We start from the raw sequence: 23,573 nt of genomic DNA on the forward strand, positions 1-23,573 counted from the left end.
TCAATGCAGTGAAACAACCATATACCTTGTTAGATATTACTGTCAGAGCATTGTGCTCTTGCTATTCTTCCCACTAAGGGAGTCAACAAAAACCAACCGATCAAACATCAACCTGCATTCTATTGATCCTCTGCAAATTTGGGGCATACGGATATGTAAAATGGTGACCAAAAGCGAGCAATTTTTACAGCAGTTGTTAATAATACATCATGAACCATGAACCAATGCACTTAACTATATGGCTAAGCTACATGAACATCCCCATCCATTTGGATTATAGTATGTGCAGATATTTCCGAATCAAGTCTGTCGCAGTCCTGTCAAAACCCTCCTGATAAGATCCCCATCGAACACCGAACTGTGAAAAGTACTCCAGTCAAATCACATGCTCTTGCTATTCCTTCGGCCGAGCAAGCCAGAGAGAGCTCAGGGCACGGAGCCGTGAAGAGTAATCACTTATCACAAGAAGCGCTCGAGCTGCCTGCCTGGTGGTCAGGATCCTTTGCATCTGCTGTAGGGTCTGCAGCCGCAGGTTGTCAGCCTTGATACAGCAAAGAAAGAAGTTGTAAGCTGCAGCATTTAGCATATGGTCTACAGTAATTCACAGTCAACCCTTTATCTAAGCCAAAGATACATTCCAAAAGGAGAGTGAATACCTGGCGAAGGAAATTCTCAAGCGTTCCAAGCTTTCCCATGGCCATGGCCATTTGACCCATGTAGTTTGCCACATTTCCTGTTGATCCAGAAGACGAAAGAGACCCAGCCAAGGTTTCTGCCAATGACTGCTGAAGGGCTTCCATTCCTTGTGAAAGAGCATCCTCAGCCTGTTGTGAAGACTGCTGGAGGTTGCCTATCCCTGACAGCTGCTGCTCAGTGAGAGGTTCAAGCTGTGTCGAAAGCAGCTGCATTTTGTGTATTATCAGTAACTCAACAAGAAGACCACCAGCGCTTGAGAAGGAAGGCACTAACACACTGTCCAATGACCAAAAAGCAAAGAATGCAAAAACAAAGAAAAGAAAAGAAACAACACATGATTCTGCATTCTCCAAATTAATAAGACAGACACATTATTTCATTTGATGAGCAAGGCCTTATAATGGACTCCTTGAATTAATAAGTACTTCACTACTCCAGGAGGGCCCAAACAATCACAAGCACATTGTAAGGCTAGTACGTTACACACCTTTAGGACCTCAGATGGTCGGAAACCTCCTAGCCACAGGAAACACCTCTCTGCCGGTGTCTTCCACATGCCTGATAATACATGAAAAACATCTGCCTTGGCTGCATTTCCTTTGAGCCTGAAAATCTCATCATAGTGTGACATGATCTTATCAACAACACTGCGGAGATCACTATCACTTGCATGAGCAGTAACACCAGCCCTTAGTTCACTTATTTGCCGATTATGCTCTTCCAACCACCTTGCGTACTCCATATCAAAGGCCAATGCCCCTGAAAGAAAAGGCAGTTTTTTCCCATAAAAAAACATGGAACTACTACTTGGATATCCTTTGCTAATGAACAAACAAGCAGTATCCATGGGTAGTAATTGTTACCATTTCCACTCATGGAGTGTGACTGATCAACTGAGCTAGATATAAAAATGCCCTGTGAGAGAGAATTTCTTAAGCAACTTCAATGAAGACAATAGGATACAGGGCTGTCTAAAGTGGCATCCAATAGGAGTAAACCTGCTGACGAGCTCGTTGCAATTCTTGCTCTAGTTGGGTAAGTTTCAGCCTGCTATTCTCCAACTGTTGGACATATGCCTATAGATATAGCAAAATTACCAATCAATACCACAGCAAAGTCCATTGGCAACCTACATCAGAAATTTGAAAGGGGTCTTGCCACACTTGCTTCAGTGGTCCTCCTATAGAAAAGAAAAATCTAAAAACAATTCCAAGGTAGCTACTAACCACAAGGGTAACTCAGTATTTTTTTTTAGATAAAAGAAGGGGTAACTCAGTAGTCAGTACTGACTTATATCAATTAGTTTCGCTCGATGGGGCACACTGTAGAACTTTGATTTAACAAGCATATTCAGCATTTGATGGAATTTAAAGGGACCGTGATCTAAGGCTACTGGCACAGCTGCTGAACATATCGTATTGAATTACGACTCCTACTGTGCAAGCCCAGGAGTTAGGCAAGATCTTCACAAACAGAATATGTTCATTATCGGATGGGAGTAGACATAAGAGATATTATGGACGACAGACTAATTGTACTACGGTGACAAACTGTTCTACGTCAAGTTACCAATCATGCTGTAAGATTCACAAATTTCTTATACAAAAAACCACTAAAGCGAACCCCCAGTGGAGAAAAACAGCTTTGACAACTGAAAACAAAACATGATAGGGTCGAACTTTCCCCCAGAAAAATTATATTAACACTGATAGCAACTTACGACTTCCTTTTTTCCTGGGTTTCGAGATACCTCATGATCAAAACATTTATATAAACAATACCAGGATATGCAATATACCATGTATATAATGATGCCAGTAACAAGTCAAAAAGAAAAGAAAACCTGGATCCGGATACGAAGTCTATAAAATAAAAACATAAAAGCACTGCATTAAGTACAAAGACTAAAAACTAATATTCACACACCTTCTTCCTCAATCGACTCTTCCTTGCAGCTTCGCGATTTTGAGCAAGACGACGCAGTGTCTACACAATAAATTATAAGAAAAATGCTTCTTGCAACAGCAGCAATATGAATTAAAAGCAAGAATGCTAATTCAAGACACGAACCTTTTGATCTTCATGTTTGTCCTTGGATCTGTCACTGGAGTCGGAAGCCGCAACAAGAGCGCCTGGGCCTGGCTCAAGCTGCAGATGAGAGTATAACTATCAAGCTCCCATCATTCATCCATTCCTATCTTCAAAAAAGAAACAGATTTGCCTCTTTCGGTGGTAATGAAATGAAAGTTTTTTTTTCATACTTTTTTTCAAAGCACAGGTACTTTTTTTTTTACTTCAACTTGGACTCTTGAAAAAAAAAACTTTCAATTTGGTAATCTAGTTTCTCATAACCCTTTAGCATGGCAATGTTGATTAATCCTGCCACTGTCTCTTGAAAGAAAAGTTGAAGGCACAAGCAGACCTACAGTATGTGTTAGAGCAAAAGCACATATGCAATCAGCTTAGAATAATTTGTTTTTTTAAAAAAAAAGAATAAATGTGATACTAAAAAAGATCAAAGAGTTCAAGGGTCCAGATCAAGAAAATTATATTGTTTACTGATCAAATTTAACAACTGCATGGAACTCTGCCAGCTATATGCAAACCCAATTGTTCATGTTGTTTCAAAACCCCGTAGTTTTGTGGACAATTATGTGACTTGTCCATGGACTACACTATGGGAATATTAAGTGCCAAGGTTTTATTCTAGAAATTTTGTGAGGTAATCTCAGCATTCCTCAAGAGTCCTGAACTCCTGATGGGATCTACATGAATAGTCTAATGTACCCAGTGTTGCAAGAGCAATTCTGCGACACAAGGATTTTTAAATCAGAAATTAGAACATAATTAGTTGTTTGTAGCATATGCCAACTATATGCTAAACATTTCAGTACACAGTTTTTCTCCCATCTTCACAAATAATTCAATGAACAGCAAGCTACATAACTTTCTTATAAGAAAACCTCTAGGCCCATAGTATGTTCGGTCCACCTTGTTTGTTCAACTTTTACTGCCGCTCTTGCTCTTGTTTAGTTGCAATAGGTGACTTCACATAACTACATGGAAACACTGATACATATATGGTTTCAAGATGAAAGTTAAATTTGGCACCATATTGTTCACATTAATAACAATTGACACAATACTTTAGAAATGTAATTCGGTCATTCTCCACTCCATCACATGAAGCCACACAATAAGTGTTTGCGTTGAATACCCCGGATCAAGATCAAACAGACTTACCCCATGGTTGTCATCTGTATCATCTGTTGATGTTTCTGTTCGAGGGCTGACATCTGCCATCGAAGAATACCCTCAGTTCTCAAAATGTGACCTTCACAGACAAAATCAGATTGTTACAGCCTGCTTGCTAAAAGATGAAACATGTAGAGACATAATACCAATATTAACATCTAAAGTTGAGGTAGCTTGGATGCTACTAGACATGATTAGTCCACCTATTCAGTTTGATATACACATACCCATTAGGAAAATGAGTACACACAATAAATAATTTAATGAGCTGGTTAAGTACAACTTCAACAAACAAGAACTAGATGAATAAAGCTCCAAATACAGGGTCGTGAATTTCAAGAAAAGTAGTCAGTTGATATGCATATTCATGAGTCCTCCAAAGGCTCCAGGAACTAATTTGTGGATTTAGGTGCTTGCTGCCAAGAAATGAATGAATAACTTAATTGTGAACCAATGCACTTGGTTTCTATAGATAAAATTTTGACTGGAGATGAGTGCAAACCAAAACCAAGAGAATCATGCCTCTACTACTAAGTCTTAACCCCTTCCAAACATACAGACGGTTCGATTTATTAATTCCACAAAGGAACAAATCAACCATGGGTAGTACAAAAACTGCAGGGTGCAGGATTGAATTTTGCAGAATATCAATAACATCAAACGAATACTTAGCATACAGAAAAATCCAGATAGGACCCACAAGCACGATGTTCTGACACCCACAAAGATCACTAGATCGTTTACCATCAAATTCAGACAACCTATCAGTTGAGCAATCATATGCTCTAATGCTCTCCCAAACTAGTAAAGGATCAGAGCCAGATTGACGCAAGAACTGAACACAATTAACATTGAGCCTACAGTACCCACAGCGAGAAATACACGCTACCACAGCATACGACTCCGCACGGTGAATCCATGGTCCAAAAGGGAAACAAGATGGGTGGCCCCTGACCACCTACCCCGAGCCTAGCCTATTGATTATACTGGCGGAGCTTGGTTCAGGCCAGCTTGGGGGCATGGACCCTCCTTCCAAATTAAAAAACCCCACCACAAATCGCTGTTCGTTGCAACTTATACACTGACCAGGCAGAGAGGTCCGGCTGTTGCCGGTTCGGATTTGGAGCACGAGTTGCTAGATTGGCATTCCACCTCGGTCCTTACCGAGCTAATTACGATCGAAAGGGAGCAGCTTTAACTTGCCTCGGAGCTGCCGGGGGGCAGCCGCCGCCGCCGCCGCTAGCTGACTCCCCCAAGCTGCCGCCGCCGCCTCTCGTCGGGGAGGAGGAGCGGGAAGAGGTAGAGAGCGAGGGGGGCGGCCGGCACGGAGGTGGGCGTTCGGGGGCGGTGGGCGGCTCCCCGGAAATGGAACGGAACAAACCCTAGATTTTTGGTTTCCTCTTTTAACTCCGCCGTTTTGCCGAGGAGGAAGGAAACGGGAAGGCGAAGAGAGCGGTGAGCTGTGGGCTGCGGCCGCCCGCCCGGTACGCTGACCGCGGGTGTACGGACCCCTCACTCTCACTCGGCACTCACAGCGCACTACAGAGCAGAGCAACCGGGCGAGCTGCAGGGGTGGCTGTGCCGGCTGCCGGCTGGGACCAGGTATCGAACCCCGCCCCGGTTGCACGAGCACATTTGATTTTATTCTTGGGTCGATTCTTTCGAAAGTTTTGTTCATCCATTCTTTGGGAATTTACCACCGCTCACGAGATTTGGATTAGTTTAATTTAATATCACCGAAATCTTAGGATTTTTAGTACTTTAGTACGGGCTGTCCGTTAAACGATTGCTACAGTCTCCAGTGCCTGTCACTTATATTGAATCAATAATTTCCTGCTGCGATAGTTTTTCCGAGTGAGAGGGAGGTTTTGCATGTGTAACTCACATGTCCTTAGACCTTTCACCCCCACGTGAGTACATGCAACCAGTTTTTTTCAAATATGAAAAAGTTGTAATTCTTAAATCGGGTACCAAACTTAAATTCTGATTGCACAGTTGTGTTTCTTTTAACAATACCTTCAAAATAAGATCCCACTTGCATATGTTTCGACAATAATTTTTTAAGAGACATAAACTGCTTATATAGAACAGAAAAATGCTTATATAGAGACAATCTATCTTCGTAATATCACCATGAATATCCACTTAATTCAACTAAGCAATTTTTTTTAAAGTTATAGGCAGCTTTTATAAGAATCGTAAACAAGTTAGAATACACTAAAAATATTTTCTCACATAAGAAAAATATCAATAAAATATAATGATCTGGGATCTAGTTTTGAAGCTCTTGTTGAAAGAACATAATGGTGTAATTAAATTTTGATTTGGATGCTCGGTTTTAAAACTATGAATTTTTTATTTTTCAAAATCTATGCATGCGTTGTAATTATGGATCCATTCTTTTATCCTTTCGCATGGAGGCGGTATGCTCGGTCTAAATTACAACCGGCTGTAAGTTAGCCGGGTCCCTTTAGATTGTTCCGTCTATGCCACTTAAAACAAAACGGTGTAAATCAAAAGCATCTACTCCTAACACCGTATTTTCCTAGGTCCCGTTTGTTTCATTGTGTTTTCCTTGTCCTTTTCTTTTGGTGCCTTTTCACTTAGTGGCAGAACCATGATCACGAGATTAGAGGGGCGAGTTAAATTAATTCATGCATCGTACCACGGACCAAGTCATTATAATAAATACTCGTGTTTCATTCGTTGACCAATATTTACTCTATTAATAAAAAAGAAATTTATGACGCAAATTTAGTGCCACCGGATTTGTATTTAGATTTTTTTGCAAATATACTTTTGTATAATATAAATTGAATATTTGATAGAGTAATCCTTGGTCAAACTTAAGCTTATCCTATTGAAATGAAGCATGTCTCATAACTCCAAGAGTACCAAAAATATCCTTTTGGCAATTTTTTTTAGCATTCTGCACACTTATCTGTCAACCCAATATCTAGATCTCTCTCTCATAAACTTTTGGGCCGTTTGGTTAGATTTGCTTATTTTTAGCACCCGTCACATTGAATGTTTAGATATGCTAATTAGGAGTATTAAACGTAGACTATTTACAAAACCTATTACATAACTGGAGGCTAAACGGCAAGACGAAACTATTAAGCCTAATTAGTTTATGATTTGACAATATATTACATAACTGGAGGCTAAACGACAATCTATTAAGTCTAATGGTGGATTAATTAGGCTTAATAGATTTGTCTCACCGTTTAGCCTCCATCTGTGTAATGGGTTTTGTAAATAGTCTACGTTTAATACTCCTAATTAGCATCTAAACATTCGATGTGACACGTGCTAAAAATAAGTAAGGGAGCCAAACGTCCCCTTTGGCTCTAAATATGAGCTTGCTGATTGGACCATTGGTCTAGGTTATGACACAGCTAGTTTAGAGGGACGATGCCAAGTAGCAGAATCGATAACAACGAGCAACGAACTAGAATGCTCTAGTGCCTGATGCTATCTTTCGTATACCATACCTTAGATCATATTTTCTCTAGTCCGTACCTATTTTCTTCCTATTATAATGCTTTTCCCATTCTTGATGTCATTTTTCTCGACGGCACCTTAAATAATTGCATATATAGTAAGATGTGGTTATAAATCATTTGATGTTGACACTCTTTTTATGGAGTTTTGATGTTTTCTCAAAATACATGAAAAATATGGACCATCATATACATGGACGTATGTTCACCTCTATGAGTGCATACATACCCTTCCTATTAACACCTTTGAAAGACTAAGTTGCCATAAAATTGACGAAGTTACCATGCTGCCAAAATACTGAAACAATATTAGCAAAAGCGTAAGTATCTATATTAAGTCAAAAACTTAAACTTAGGTGACGTCGAGTGATGTTTTGATTACACAATGAGGAATCTATCCGACTAAAAGAAAAGTATTTTTTATTCATGCTTCAATGCTGCAGATGAATCTTTTTTTAAAATAAAATTAGAATGCTAACCAATGATTGACCTGAAACAAATGCGGTCAATAGAATAGTGGTGACATTTGTTTTACTTCTACATCCATTATTGAGCAATCATCACAAGCATTCTTTTAGGGGAAAATCAGCAAGAAATTTGCAAAAAAAAACCCCCACATCATAAAGTCATTTTGATATTATGGTTTCACCTTATAAATTATTTTTTTCTGTAAAGGTTCATATCCCTAGCTAACTTTTTTTGAAAAAAACCATCCCATTTACATATGTATTACGCCTATCATGCTTATTTTTGCCGATGGAAAGCTCTAGGTGTAGTATTTATCAAATTTAGATGATTTTAAAAATATGAACCTAATATTTTAAAAAAGTTTCCAAAAAAGACCATCGCGACCGCACCTTCACTTGTTTTTGCTACTTCCAAAATATCTTCACAACAGCACCATAAAATGAGCATAATCAAGTATTGAAACAAACTAGACTCCGTTGACACGGTTTGTAGTAGCTCCACGTTTGGATAAACGGGTGAAATCGGCTAAGAACATTCATGGTAGGCCGTAGGGGTGAACATTTGCATGAAACCTGAAAATCCAAGTGATTATTGCAATTTTTCGTAGAATCAGCACCAGCCGCGTGGACGCCGCAGAAGATCCGCGCGAACAAGAATCTTTACCCGCTCCACTTCCGAGCTCGAGCTCCTCCGAGTCCTCCAGTCGTCAGTCCTCGCTCCCACTCCCCCCACTTCGCCACTTTCCCCACTCCTTTCCCTTCTCCGCTTCCTCTCCGGAGTCGAAACCCTAGGTCCCTCGCCAACCAGCTCGATGGCCTGGGCGGCGGCTACGGCTGTGGCTACGGCGCTGGTGGTTGCGGCGGCGGCGCTGTCGCCGGCCTCCGTGGCGTCGGCGTCCAATGCGGAGGGCGACGCGCTGTACGCGCTGCGGCGCGCGCTCACGGACCCCCGGGGCGTGCTGCAGAGCTGGGACCCCACCCTCGTCAACCCCTGCACCTGGTTCCACGTCACCTGCAACCGCGACAACCGCGTCACCCGAGTGTGAGCTCCCCGCCCCCCTCCTTTGGCTCCCTGACATCACACACCCGGCTGCTCCTGGTTAATCTTGCTTCCGTAGTTGAATGTGCTTGTAAATTGTGATGGTATTGGGTTCGGTAGGGGCGTTCCATCTTTGTATGATGTGACGCTCATTTTTCTGGAATTTTGAAGCGTGTGCCTGTTCCAGATGTGCAAGTCGTCATGTTCTGGAATACGAACAAGCTCCAAAATTGTTACTCTAATGGCATTAAGCATTATAACCAACCCAATGAATTTTTGCTTGGCACCTGCTGGTTGATAATACTCAGTTACTCGCATTCTAGTCATGTAATGAAATGGATCATGCAAAGGGTGGTGCCGCCTAAGTCTGTAAGAGCAACTCCAAAAGCTCCCTTAAAATTGTCCCACAACCTTATTTAGGGGAAAACAAAAAAAAACTTACCTCCAACAGCTCCCCCATCCTTCTGTAAAAATATGCGGACGCTAAAAACACCTCCGTCGCCCCGCATATATGCGGGGGACCGGTCCTTCCCCAATCCCGTGCGCGGAGCATTCCCCGCATCTGGCAGCCCTGCCCGACGCCTACGCCGCTCTTCCCTGCACGAGCAATTCCATGCCGGTCCCCGCCGTGCCCGCAGGATTGGCCTCCCGTGCGGCTGCATTTCGTGGCGCCGCACCGTCCTCGCCCGTTCCCACGCACGACCGCCGAGGGGGCACCCAACGCGCTGCGCCACTGCGTGTGCGTGGCCCTCCACGCTGGCGCGCCACCGTGTTTGCACGCCTGCACTCAGGCATCATGGATGTACGCTGCAGGCTGCAGCCTGCAGCCCAGTCGCGGGCGTGCCTATACAGCGTACGCGGTAATGAATTGGGGGCAAACGAAGGTTTTGAGAGTCAGTCAGAACTCAGATCCCTGTCCTCCTGTGACGATCTGTCCAGCTCCATCCGGCGATGAATATGTGACCCAAAATGAAGGTGAAATGAAATATGCCATACGCAACAAGAGGTTCATGTTCACAGTTTCAGTTCAGGAAATCAATTGCAAGAAAAGCACAAAGTCAATCTTTTTCCGTATCTTTTTTGGGCACATTGCTTTTGTATGAGGTTTTTTCGTTGGGCAGCTGCGCGGAGCGGCTGTTCCAGCTGGCCTCCGATGAGCTGGTGGCCGCCGTGGGCGTGGGGAAGAAGAAGAAAGAATGAGACGGGGAGAGAGCAGGGAGGTGCCGGGCTGGCCCAATAATTACGATGATGTGGCTTGTTTTGAAATATTGGGGGCTAGTTATTAGCGATCTGCTGGGGTTGATATGTTTTTGGGGGAAAAACTTTTTGGAAGAGCCCCCAATACATAGTTTTGGGGAAGAATTTTTGGGAAACTCTTGAAGTTGCTCTAAGACCCTAAGAGGGCCTTGGACATCTCTTTATCATGTCATTTTGTCAACACAAAATGCTGAATTTAACAGCTTAGATGCTTGTCAAATGGTAATTCGGTCCTTGTATTGTCAAAAGTATGGTCAATTAGATAGACCTTCCTTGTATTCTGGTTCAGGCTCTACTGTAATCGCACGCTCATGGCACACACGCTCGTAGAGTTATGCTGATGCAAGCTACAGCTCTGCACTTAGCTGTTGCATGACTGCTTTCATTTGTACAGGTAAATTTGCAGTCTGCTATTAAGGTCCAAAGACAGCTATCAAATTCATCTGGTTGCTGAAAGCAATTGCTCCATGGAAATAGCTTCATTTAAAATAACTTTCAGCATGGCACCATTTGTCTGTAGGCTGTAGCAAAATGTGCAAGCCTTCCTTTTTGGTCTGTTTTCCAATGACTGCTAGGATCAATGTATCAGTTAGTTTTCTCTTTATACAAAACAAAGAAACAACCTGTCACATCTTTGTGCTGCCGTACAAGTTCATGTTATAAATAGTACAACACAGTGTATGTCATGCTCTGGGTCACTAATTTTGTCATAAAAAATCGAACATTGTGCAGTAGAAATTTATAATTAACACCAACTACTTTTATAACCTCAAGTTACGGTTTGGTACAAGGGTGTGTGGAATAGTTGTGCTACTGCTGATGCAATCTGCAGGGTTTGTTTGTTTGAGCTGCAGCTTTTGAGCTTTCCTGAAAAGCTGCTGCTGGCTTTTTGGTTCTACAAAGCCAACGCTAGCTTTTAGAAGATGTGTTTAGCTTTCTAAGCTCAAAAAGCTACGAAAAGCTCACAAAACTGAGCTTTCCAGCTTTCCATATAAATTCAGGCTTCCAGCTTTCCGGAAGCTGCACGAGAAATTCGCTGATTGTTTGAGCTTCTAGCTTTTCACACTGAGAAGCTGTTAGGAAGCTCAAACAAACAGGCCCTTAACTTACTGACAAAATTCCCTCCATGTTCCCAATTGACATTTATGGATTTGACTACTCAAATAATGCCGAGTCTTGGTCAAACCGCAAACTCTGTGTCCAGCCATATGTATTTGTTTCTGTATTTATCTGTATGAAATGACCATGACTTCATCATTTGTTGTATTTTATTTCCTTCAAGATGTGTCATTATGCACAGTACTTTCTGACACTTGTGTATCTTGTAGGGATTTGGGTAACTCAAATTTGTCAGGGAGTCTTGTTCCTGAACTGGGGCACCTTGAGCACCTGCAATATCTGTGAGTCTGACAAAAGATCACTACCTTTTCTTTCTTTACCTTTTTCATAATCAAGTTATACACAAAATAAAATTTCAAAAAGAAACGTCATCTTCAATTTTGCATTTGTATATTGTGAGTGAAAAACATAGTTTCAATTATTTAGCATGTCAGAAGAGGAAATAATCCATCAATATTTGTTGTATTTCCCTCATGCAATCTCTTGCTTAGAGATTTTGGGGTCCAGTAAGGAGAATGCGCATACGATGCATGTATGAGCTGTGAAGAGATCCTACTGAGATTTGTGCTGGAGATCAATTCTAGTGAAGCCCATTCAAATAGATTTTGTGGTAGGCTCTGAACAATAACAAAAAGTACTTCTCGCATCACATCATCACTAGAAAACTAGAATATCGTGCTCGGATCGAAATCTCCTTATATTTGCTTGTAGCTAGTGCATTTTGAACATGGTATACTGTTGTTGCCATACTGGACAATCACACTGCTTCCACCAGTGAAAGAACTGATTATTTACCCTTTGTGTTCATATTTATGACCTGTTCGAATCTCTAATTGTTCATTCACTGTATAAAAATTCCTCATTGAGTTTAATAAAGGGAAAACTATACTAATTCATCCTTTATTGTTCATTCACTGTATAAAAATTCCTCAATGAGTTTAATAAAGGGAAAACTATACTAATTCATCCTTTATTGTTCCTTATCTGTGGTAGGTGTGGTTATACAGGATACTACCTTCCTTTATGAAGGGGCGGTAGAAAACCACTGTAGCTCAGAAAGCTGCTGATGTTCATTAGCAGAGAAAATCAGAAAATAAACCAATTGTAGAAGCTGGCAAAATGTGATGTGTATTTTAACATATATACAGTGCTAGCAGTAGTAGCACTACGAACTTCCTCCTTTTTTCTTTGAAAAGGAAAACTTTCTCCCATTTGCCCTTCACTTCTGCAACATAGATGCCTTTAGTATACTGGCATTAATCAACCCCATTGGTGAAAACCAGAGTTGTAAAGCAGTGTTCAGAAAAGTTTCCAATGAGCTGTTTGTTCACAGCTATTGTCATCTGATCTTTCATTATTCAGTCTTTAGATGGTGCATTATGATTCATAAATAGTTCCATCGTGTTTTGTAGTATATGCTTAATCTTTTGGTTATCTAATCCTTTGACGACTGCACGATCATCCATTAAACTTTCAACAGTGTTTCAGAATCCACTGTGGTTGAAGTTTGCATTCATACAAGTCTCTTAACATTGTTCTTAATCATTACAGAGAACTCTATAAGAATGATATTCAGGGTACTATCCCATCTGAACTTGGGAATCTGAAGAGCCTTATCAGTTTGGACCTGTATAACAACAATATTACAGGGACCATACCAAAGGAACTTGGCAAGATGAAATCCTTAGTATTCCTGTGAGCACTGATACTTCTTTACATTCTGCCGCACTCAGTATCATGTTAATCATGTCTTTTCTCACATTTTCATCTTTTTGTAGGCGACTTAATGACAACCATTTGACTGGTCCAGTTCCAAGGGAACTGACAAAAATCTCTAGCCTCAAAGTGATGTGAGTCTTCAGCTTCCGGTTATGTTTTTACTGTATTGCATGTCTTTCTGTACATGTTAATGACAATACTTCATCTTGTTGCATGCATGCTTCCAGAGATGTCTCAAACAATGATCTTTGTGGCACAATCCCGACTAGTGGGCCTTTTGAGCATATACCATTGAGCAAGTATGATCTACAGACTCCTCAATTCTTCTACTGGATACACTGATTTACTCGCTTCTTGCCTTTCTGCATCTAATGGTCTGCATATTTTAGAGGAGAAGGGCCATTAGCATTTAGGCATGCTATCCAACAATCCAAAATAATACCACTTGAAGTTACAAAATCGATTTCAGTTTGCAGATATCTTATATGTTCTTGCATGTCGGATAAAAAAGATACCGACCATGATTTTCTATGAATTATACCATCCATGCTGCAGCATCGGACTGAGATCTACAATTATTATCTATTTGGTTCATTTATATGCTGAACGAGGATTACAAAGTGCTCGTTTCTTTTGATTTCTTGATGACGTATGTGGAGTTTCACTTGCTCGCTTGGCTGTTGTCACTTGTAATAAATGTAGTGTGAAACTTTACAAACCATTTAAACAATCAGCATATCTTTATGCAAGACAAGTTTGTCCTGCGTGTATCGTTTCTAAACCACTTTTACCTCACTGCAGCTTCGACAATAATCCAAGAATGGAAGGCCCGGAGTTGCAAGGGCTTGCAACGTATGACACAAACTGCTGAAATGGCAAGCAGCTCTCGTCGCTCACGCGACATAGATGTCCAGCGGATGAAAACTTTATTGAGGCATCTGGTAGAAAAGTATGCCTGGTAGTCCTGGTAGCTTGTAGCGTGCCTGCTAGTAAAAAGCAGGGCGGCAGCTCGCTGCCGCGCTTTGTAGATAGTGTTTATCAATAGCTTGTAGCACCCTGTTGAGACCTCTTGGACTGATGGTTCAGACTCCAGTGAATTGACAATGTCACGTACTGTATTGTACTATTGTTGGTCGAAGAACTGGGACCGTGGAAATATTTAGTTGCCGTTTTCACTGTATCATTTGATGATTTTCGCTTTGGTCGTGTAATGCTTCTCTCTCGAAGGGTTTGGCCTCAGGCTCGAGGAAGCTAAACTTCATATTTCGGAATTCAAATCCACATCCTCTTCGATGCGGCACTTTTACTGTCAAACGTTCCAGAGGTAACTGCACTTAAATCTGTGAGGAATTCGTGTCACACAAGGATACAAAGCATCGCTCAAAGTTTGCCATAGTACAAAAAAGGTTAATAGACAATATTCATCAAATGTTGAGTGCGTTAGTAGTAATCCCATTGCAAATTTTCTTGTTGTAATCTACATCGAGCCGTTACAGAAAGAAACTATGCAAGAGAAAATGAGTAACATGTCAAAATTACTACGGTGTATGATGGATGCTGAATTCTTCTGCTATGCTGTACAAGGATGCCTATCCTCAACAAAATATACAGTCGCACATCATGCAGGCGTGTGCATTACTCAACTCATCCATGCTTCAGTTGCAAATTTTCACAAGTGTCTTGATACCAGCGCTGTATCCAGGATTGGGCGGAGTGTTGGGAATCCCATGTCTTGGAGCTATGAGAGTATGAGTCCAGTGGCACCTCTTTCTGAAGAGCTGAGTTGCACGGGGCTGCATCAGTTGTCTTGAACTGTATCCAGGGGGCAAGTTGTTGATCCGGGGCGAATATGTCACTTAGAACTGTGAGCATGCTATGTACACTCTTCAATCAAGAATTTTTTCACCGGTTGAGAACACATTCCATACCAAAGTCCCAACCAGATAGAGCACTACCGATACCTCGAAGACATTATCCCAAGAACCTGCATTTATTCAGGAGGACTGCGTTCATCAAGCAAGCTGGTTTTGAAATAGGTTGCTAGTATGCAATGCAAGAGAGTGAGATTAAACCGAACCATGCTGCAAGATGTATCCTGTTGCTGCTGTGCCAAATACACCAGCTAAAACCCCAGCTGTGTTGGAAAGACCAAGTAGTACACCCTGAAAGACCGGGAGAAGGCAACCACCATTTAGTACTTTATGGATTTGCTTATAATATAGGTTCCAGAATTTCACATATAACAGAAACATGAGGCTATGAGTTCCATGTGGAATGAAAGGTTGTGCTATAGAACATGGAGAAAGAGAATACTGCGTATCGTGGGCCGATGTCTTGGTGGTTTGAGTATAGACCAGACTGCGAGAATGCATCAGTTCCCTGACAATGGAAAAAATATAATGAAATTAAAATGTTGTGATTAGCATGTAACAATAAATCTCGCATTGTATATGAGAAGTGCTGTTCTATTACCCAAAAAAGATTGGCCACACAAAAGAAGCAAAATGGAGAATTACCTGGCTACAAGCCATGCATAACACCGCCATGGCAGGCGAGTTGACATGGCTTAGTTGAGTTAGAAAAAATGCTGGCCCCAAGAATCCAATCGATTGCATGATCTGAAAGAGGTGAAAATAACATGAAACAATGGAAAATAAAATTCAATGGACCACTGGATGTATATGATAAAAGGGCTAACTTTGCAGTTCCGTGCAATCTACTGTTTTTTTGAGAGATAGTTGTAATCTACTGATTTATAGTGCCTTGATACAGCCTTTTTCTCGAACACGCAGGAGACCTTCATACAATTTAGTTATACTTTTTGCTAAACATATAGCGATTACTAGTTTTTCTCAACGCATGGTTTGAATTGAATGGATCCTAGTATCTTATTTAATTAGTTGAAGCGAAGGGGACTCTTTACCTTCCGAACCCTTGTCACAGATACCCCTCTACTGACAAGTGTATCTGCGATCCAACCACCAACATTTGCAGAAACTGCCATCGTGAACCAGGGAAGAACACAGACAAGGCCGGATTCCATGAGGTTGAATTTCAGAACCTATTTCAAAGCAACCTTTTAATGTACAAATGGTAAAAGTTCAGGATCCCAGGTGGAAGATTTAGTGTCTAGTATTACCTGGTTGTAGTATGTCGGCATCCATGTGAGCAAAATAAAAGTCCCCCAGTTATGGCAGAAGTGAGAAACTATAAGCGCCCAAACAGGTGGTTTTGATAATATTAGTTTCCACGGAATTGTTTTGACAGGCTCGCCTGCTGTGCTTTGACTAGTAATGAGTTTCTTTTCTGCCACACTGATTCCAGGATCTTCAAGTGGGGAACTATATGCCTTAAAAATAAATGTGCAATAAATTCAGAGATAATAAAATGAAATCAGAGGACAATATTTGTTACACTGGAAGAATTCTGTATGTATACATACAATGCAACACTTGAAGACAAAAATACCTTGGTTGCCCATGTTGTGAACCAGACAGCCCCTAGAGACCCGAATGAATAGAAGACTGATGGCCAACCAAATTTATGTATCAGTAAGGGAGAAAATGCAAGTCCTGTCACTGACCCAAGGTACATTCCACTATACACAAGAGACAATGATCTGCTCCTCTCTGATACAGGAACCCATTTGGAAAGAATGTTATTCATTGCAGGCATCGCAACCCCCTGGAGCAAGAATGAATATGTTTTTTTTATATCAGAGAAAGGCGTAGAAAGGATATCAATAACAGAAGATGCAGAACTAAGCAACCAGAAAAAACTTGTCATAGCTGGCAAGGCCGGGATGGGTTCCCAGTGGTGTGAGCACATGAGTGCATAGCTGCTTGTGAACCTAATTTTTCAAATGTTCTAGAAACACTAACTTAAGTGTAACAAACATGAAGCAATGCTATTTCCTTCAGGCAAAAGGAACAATCGTAGGGGCAAGTCTCTCTACATTTGAATATGCTGTTATTCGATACTCTTAAGTTTCTGAAATTGGATCCGAAAGGAATATATGTAGGTCCCTGAGTAATTAAGGCTTACCTCACCAATTCCCATGAAAGCCCGCACAACAAGAAGAAATGGCAAGCCAAGCTTTGCCGCGATGGGAGTAAGAACCGTGGCTATGGACCACCAAACCACACCGAAACCAAGGACAGTCTTTCCTCCAACAGTATCTGCCCATATTCCTCCAGCTATCTGCAATGATTATGGAATTAAATTGTATAGTAAAAGTTACTGCCTTTTATCCGAAACACAGAGTTCCTGGATGAAGCAAGAATTAAGTATACTTACTGACCTGAGTTAGGAGGTAGCCCCAGAAGAAAGACGACTGGATGAGACCGACAGTTTGAGGGTTCCAACCAAACTCTGCGGACATAGGCAGAATAGCAATGCTCATGTTCACCTGCAAATGATGGTAATATAAACCTCTCACAAACAAAGCGACACCACTATGCATGCATCCATCGATAACTGTTGCCTTGATCATAATAGTCTCTGAATTTTACCATTGATTTCCTGTTGATGTAATTGGTAGCAAGTACATGCATTTTACTGCTACAGGATTCATGAATAAGATTGGACGTATTTACATGATCACATTACACCAAAAATATGGTGCAAAGGCACAAAAAGGTCAGGTTGGACTTGTCACACCATGAAAGTTTAGCAAGAAATGCACACTTTACAATGGGCTATTCGGTTGGTCGCACGGATCGGAAATGTTTGGACTTTGGAACATGATTGGCGATTGGATATATGAAATGACACTGATGACGTACTCAATATAACCAGAATCAATTTGCATGACCATGTTCTCGTTTTTTATTTTGTGCAGCAGATTGGGTAGCATTTTCTTCTTCTTTTTTACTGTTTAGTCTGAGGGTACTTTCATATGTTCAAATTATTTCCCACCTGCATTTCTAACTGTTGCCAAACGAAGGAATGTATAGAAAAATCACGATCCACCTCACCATACCCTGTGTCATCTGCCTATCCCAACCAAAGTGCCCATCCAAATGCCACCATCACAGTGTCACCAAACTACTAGGTCAGTTGGAACCTTCAGGTTCTCCTCAAGAGAGAAATGCACAAAACTTAAAGCATGTTGAGGGTCAGATTTACGACAACTAACTATTTCCAGCACTGATAGTAATACTGCAGAGGCATTTGGTTTCCATTCCTGACGAGCATAGAGCCACCTCTCAGCTCTGAATATGTGAGCTAAAAGTACTACCCATCCCTCGCTATATGATAGAGAAATCTACCTGCAGCGGAATAGAATATAATGGAATAATAAAAAGCTATCTGACCGACTGACCGGTTTGATCGTTCGTGCCTTCGTGGTATTGCGGTCATGGACTCATGTAGCAGCCAAGCAGGCGATGTCAAGGTTTAAGATTGAAGGAGTAGGGGGTTAGCCGAGGCACGTACCCGGTCCATGTTGCAGATGAGGAATGCGGAGAAGCAGAGGAAGACGATGGCCCAGCGCTTGGGGAACTGCCCCTGCTCATCCTCCTCCTCCTCTCCTCCTTCCGCGTCCGCCTCCTCCTTGGCGAGCAGCAGCCTCTGCACCGTCTCCAGCAGCGCCGCGCCGCCGCTCCCCGCGCCGTGAGGGTCGTGGCCGTCGTCGCCACCGCCCCGCTGTGGCGTCTCCGGCTGCACGCCCGTCCTCCGCACCGCACGCCTCCGGGCCCGACCCCGCGGGTCGCCACCGGCGCAGGAGGGGGAGACAGGCCGGCGGCTGGAGCGGGCCGTCGCCGCCGCTGGGCGGGGGCGGGCGCAGGAGAGCGGCAGCAGGTGGAGGAGCATGGCTGCAGCAGGAGAGATGGGAGAGCGTCTCCGGCGCGGCGCGAGCGGAGCGGGCGGTGAGCAAGCGGCGCACGCGAAGCTCCCCGCGGCGTGCGGGAGGGGAGATATTTTTTCCTCCCACCCCTCGAGCAAGCTTCTGGAGACTGGAGTGGCGGTGGCGAGCGGCCGTTCCCTGGACCGTGGCGAGGGCCGAGGGGGACGGGTTCCCGGTGCGTTGCGCGGGATGCCGGATGCCGCGGAGGAGCGGTGTGGCCGCCGCGGCCGCCTCGGGATACGAATGGCTGTCGCGCGCCGGGCCCTCGTTATATCTGCCCACCTGGCGCCTGACGCGTGCGCGGGCGTCCAACCAGCTCAGCGCCTGGACGGTGGACGCAGACGTGGCGCGTGGCAAAAATTTGACGGGAGTTCTATCTGCCTGTTTCCAACGGCGTACCGTTTCCAGAGTACTTTCAGTATTCAGTAGATGATGAATGAAACAGATTTTTAATGGATAGTTTTATTTTTATTGTTTTATATTATATTATATGTTCCGTGTAAAACGGGATCGAAGGATTGTCATATGAAATAATTTTTATCCTAGTAATAATGTGGAATAGCTTTCAAGTTTTTGAAAAAAATGTGTACCAAATTTTATCTACATATAAACACCATCCCCTCGCTTTTCAGCTGTGTCACGTCATTATTGCTTATGCCAGTCTCGACAGGGTGTCATGAGGTTTCATAAACATTAAACCGTATGCCACATTTCGCAGTTACGTTGATTATTTGGCAAACTAATTGTGAGGAGAAAAGAAAGGGGAGTTTCGTGTCAACAAAAGCTGGACTTTAGGCTTCTGCGTTGAACAACACGGAGGATCTGGAAGATCTGTTTAATTCCGGTGCATGCTCCAAATCGGCTCGCGAAGGTGCAATGCGTGCCAATCAATTTGACCTGAAAATTGATAAGATAAACGTTAAATTTCGGAGCCGATCGGTGGCGAAGCCTTTCGAACTCATAGGTAGGCGTTCTTAGAATAAACACCACGACAGGTAGATGTTCAATGTAATCATGCGATGTAAATAAATAAAATATTAATGGCATGTGCCATCGGCTATATGAGCCGATAGGCTAAAATAGAAGCATTGTAAAATAACAGAAAAAAGAGCCCTTGCTAGGCTAAAATAGAAGCATTGTAAAATAACAGAAAAAAGAGCCCTTGCTAACCATGCGCACACCAGATAGACTAACAGATGTAGTCACTATCTTGATAAGTGTAATTGAACTTAAACAAGGTAACACGAATGAGAGGGCATCGACATCAACCTGTTAACCTAAAAGATTAGAACACAGTAATAAGGACCTCTTGCCTACCGCTTACAAGCTGATTAAGCTAACGGATCTAATCAATGTTATGATAAGTGTATTGAACTTAGACAAGATAACACGAATGAGAGGATATGAACTTCAGCCCATTAACTTAACAGATAAGCTTCCGACAACAAGGCCTCGTATGCGCATCTATCGGCTCAATGACATCATCGTGCTTCTGTGAGATGTGGATGATACCCATCCAATGTATTGGCTCTCAATAATAGCGTTCTGATGTCAGGGATCTGACAACTAGCAATACGAGGGGCAGGGTAAAGATCTATCGGACCTAGCATATATAAAGCAAGGTCAATGAGCTGATAAAGACAACCAAATCAGATCTAAGCCGTTCGATAAATGTGAGCGCTTGATAAAACTAAGCAATCGATACGACGCACTCAATAAAACCAAACAACTCGATAACTATGAGCAACGTCGAAGATAAGCAGAATATGGGATAAAGCCTAGAAAGTTCTATTTGCAATTTAAGATAACTCGATAATTACCCACATAACCGAATATAAAAATATAAGATTTAACTTAGAAAGTTATGATAGAGGTCGTAATGATCGGGTGACGGTACTTACAAGCTCGCCTGAGATCGAAGCCGATGCAGCCGTGCGCGCAAGAAGGAACTCGTCGAAACTACTGTACTCCTACTTCTAGGATTTTGGCAGCGTGGCACCAAAAAGTTGTATTGATTGATTGATGATTATTCAATTACAAGGCTCATGGGCTTATATTTATACCTAAAGCAAACTAAAATCCTAGTCAATTACGACATGACTATTACATCTACTTAAAAACTATTAAAGATAAGTCCCTACGCTTTCCCTTATTTGGTAGAGTCGATTTTGCTTTGGATCGGGCCTCCTTCGGTCTTCTATCAGCTTCTGGAACCCTGGTCTTCCGCAGCTAGTCTTGGTCAACGCGGAGTCATCAACGACCTTTTTCTCTCTCCTTCATCGGCCGTTAGAACCTTATCTGCAGTTAGTCTTATGTTTAACTGCTAATTCAAAAAAGAAAAGAGATTGGAAATTTTGCTCACTCGAAGTTGTACGGTAGAAGTATGTACTTCTTATAATGTTGGTTGTCTAGGAACTTATATATGTTCTTCAAGGTCCAATTTGGTCTATCTTACAGTTGCCTCGTTTATAACATCCGGGTCCATGAAGTCGATGTCATATTATTCTTTCCTCCGGCAAGTTTGAATCTCCATCATGCATGATACAAAATAGAATAGGAGTTAAGACATCGCACAATGACTAGAGTGGGGATTTTGAAGTAAGAGCAAATTAAAGACTTGACCCAGGAACTGATGAATGACTTGTCTAGTGCATTTTGATTGTAAAGGAAATAGAGTTTCTCCAGCGGCACATCTATAATGACTTCCCCACAGAAATAATGTTGATCTCCAATCCAAACTTCGAGCATGAGTAAACCATTGGCTGAAGCCTCCATGTACTATTGATGCAATTTGTACATCTTCGTTGGAAGACGGTCCACCAACTGCGGCCACGCAAGCGGTTTCCCTAACTCAAATTTCCATTTAGCAGCCGCAGGGTGCTTTGGGACGTGATCCTCTCCTTGAAGTTGAGCTGGGGTGAGATTTGTATCTTTGGCGAATTGAAGCAGGTTCTGATTAGAGTTTGAAGGCACCTGGAGCGGGGAAACGATTGGTTGGATTGGGTTCCGAGCTATGGAATACTTGTATCCCTTGTCTTCTTCTTCTGAAAAGATTTTGTTATTAAGCGATCGTAGTCGGATAGCGGTGGTTTCTTTGGTTTTTTCTCCATGCTTCTAATGAAAGCCCGAAATTTGACATGGTGTATCTTTCTTCACGGGAGGCGATGTGAAGTGCGCTTTAACCTGAGCATTCACTACTGCGTCGAGTTGCAAATCAGTCATATCATAAGGTTTCTTGGGTTCTGGTTGCTTCTCCTTCGGCTTCTTCTGCTTCTTTGTAGCCGCAGTAGGCGGAACTGAAGGCGTCTTTCACCGTGTAGCTTTGCTCATAATAGGGGGAGGTGGACTCATGCTAGGATCCCTATCAGCTAGTGGAGAGCGTGGACTCATGCTAGGATCCCTATCAACTAGTGGACTCATGCTAGGATCCCTGTCAGCTAGTGGAGAGGGTGCCCTAGTAGATGGCGTAGGTGATCTTGCCCTTGAGCCCTAAGGAGATGATCCCAAGGTCAGGGGATTTAGTTGCGGAATCCTTATGTAGTGCTTGGGGGCATAGAATCCAACCGTGGATGGCTTCTCCTAGATTCTTTTCCCCGTCACCTCCAGGTATCTTCAGTTTGAGGTCATCCCAACCATCGACCACTTGATCCACCCCAACTTTGGGGTAACTGCGAGCTGGAATCTTCATACCATGAATTGTTTGACATTGTATCGATTGTTCAGCCACACCATAAGCCACCACGATGAGTTTGTTTTTCACGGGAGTAACAAGCTCACAAGGGGCCCTCCCAGTTATGTCGTCCATGGGGTGGCGTTGGTTGTACTATCTAGGAGGACTTTAAGCATGCTTGATGGCGAAGACGAAGGTTTAACTGACCGAGCCTCATTCTGTGGTTTATTTGTGCCTCCTGCAATGGCAGTACTCAGTAGACCATAAACCCCTGGACTGACGGTGGAGGATAACGACCACCAAAAGGAGATTCCTGACCCGTCGCAACAGCATCTTCATGACATCTTTCCAAATAATGAAGCATTACTCTTTCCCATGTGCTCATTTTCTTTAGCTTATCCTGAGAGCCAACTATGGTTTTCCTCTTGCCGCGAGAGGAATGACATCGCCCTACCATCACCACTACGTCCGGCAGCAGTAGCCATCACTATGTACCATAATTTATTTAGCTCATATTTGCAAATGACTAGACTATGAATAAATTATATATTTTTTTCCATAATTTATTTAGCTCAAACATAACGTACAAATAAAAATTTTCTCCATTGTAGTTTCTTTTAAAAATAACTAATTATATACCTCTATTTAATCTTATTATCTCTATGTACCACAATTTATCTTGCTCATATTTGCAAATGACTAAAATATCAACAAATTATATTTTTCCCCACAATTTATTTAGCTCATATTTGTAAAGGACTAAACCATGAAACTATTTCTCTAACCTCATATTGATCAATTTCTTTGACTAATACGAAACATAGCATCTAAAAAATTGTAGCTCAAACATATATAACATATGCATATAAATAAAAAATTTCTCCATTATACCTTATTTTAAAAACCACAAATTACTCTAGTTCTAAAGCATAAAACTTAGTATACTAATCATGTATCAAGGGAGGATGAAGTTTCTAACCTTTAGAACACTTGAATGAGT

The 23,573-nt window shown here is 42.2% G+C and overlaps 3 protein-coding genes across 7 annotated transcripts; 1 reads left to right on the top strand and 2 right to left on the bottom strand.

Moving 5' to 3' along the window:
• Positions 1–4: 4 nt before the first annotated feature.
• On the bottom strand, positions 5–5,427 carry LOC117857558 (transcription factor TGA2.3). 5 transcript variants are annotated; one of them, XM_034740284.2, is made up of 9 exons: positions 5,155–5,427; positions 3,940–4,030; positions 2,767–2,844; positions 2,623–2,682; positions 1,695–1,772; positions 1,560–1,611; positions 1,184–1,455; positions 657–902; positions 5–541 (listed from the first exon to the last, which is right to left on the bottom strand). In XM_034740284.2, the coding sequence occupies exons 2-9, from the start codon at positions 3,997–3,999 to the stop codon at positions 395–397; spliced, it is 993 nt and encodes a 330-aa protein (XP_034596175.1). In that variant the 5' UTR covers positions 4,000–4,030; positions 5,155–5,427; the 3' UTR covers positions 5–394. The 5 variants fall into 5 exon arrangements, with proteins under 5 accessions (XP_034596175.1, XP_034596177.1, XP_034596176.1 ...); XM_034740286.2 differs by lacking the exon at positions 5,155–5,427 and adding an exon at positions 5,116–5,134; XM_034740285.2 differs by lacking the exon at positions 5,155–5,427 and adding an exon at positions 5,038–5,063.
• Positions 5,428–8,592: 3,165 nt separating this feature from the next.
• LOC117856857 (leucine-rich repeat protein 1) lies at positions 8,593–14,238 on the top strand. Its single transcript, XM_034739287.2, has 6 exons — positions 8,593–8,963; positions 11,546–11,617; positions 12,888–13,031; positions 13,115–13,186; positions 13,283–13,354; positions 13,857–14,238. The coding sequence occupies exons 1-6, from the start codon at positions 8,734–8,736 to the stop codon at positions 13,924–13,926; spliced, it is 660 nt and encodes a 219-aa protein (XP_034595178.1). The 5' UTR covers positions 8,593–8,733; the 3' UTR covers positions 13,927–14,238.
• Positions 14,239–14,462: 224 nt separating this feature from the next.
• Positions 14,463–18,701, bottom strand: LOC117856856 (probable anion transporter 1, chloroplastic). Its single transcript, XM_034739286.2, has 10 exons — positions 18,492–18,701; positions 17,356–17,463; positions 17,100–17,255; positions 16,524–16,739; positions 16,195–16,404; positions 15,979–16,116; positions 15,572–15,673; positions 15,369–15,434; positions 15,133–15,217; positions 14,463–15,039 (listed from the first exon to the last, which is right to left on the bottom strand). The coding sequence occupies exons 1-10, from the start codon at positions 18,498–18,500 to the stop codon at positions 14,942–14,944; spliced, it is 1,188 nt and encodes a 395-aa protein (XP_034595177.2). The 5' UTR covers positions 18,501–18,701; the 3' UTR covers positions 14,463–14,941.
• Between the last annotated feature and the right edge of the window lie 4,872 nt (positions 18,702–23,573).

The sequence above is a fragment of the Setaria viridis genome, chromosome 5, assembly GCF_005286985.2.
Source record: "Setaria viridis chromosome 5, Setaria_viridis_v4.0, whole genome shotgun sequence".
NCBI lineage: Eukaryota > Viridiplantae > Streptophyta > Magnoliopsida > Poales > Poaceae > Setaria > Setaria viridis.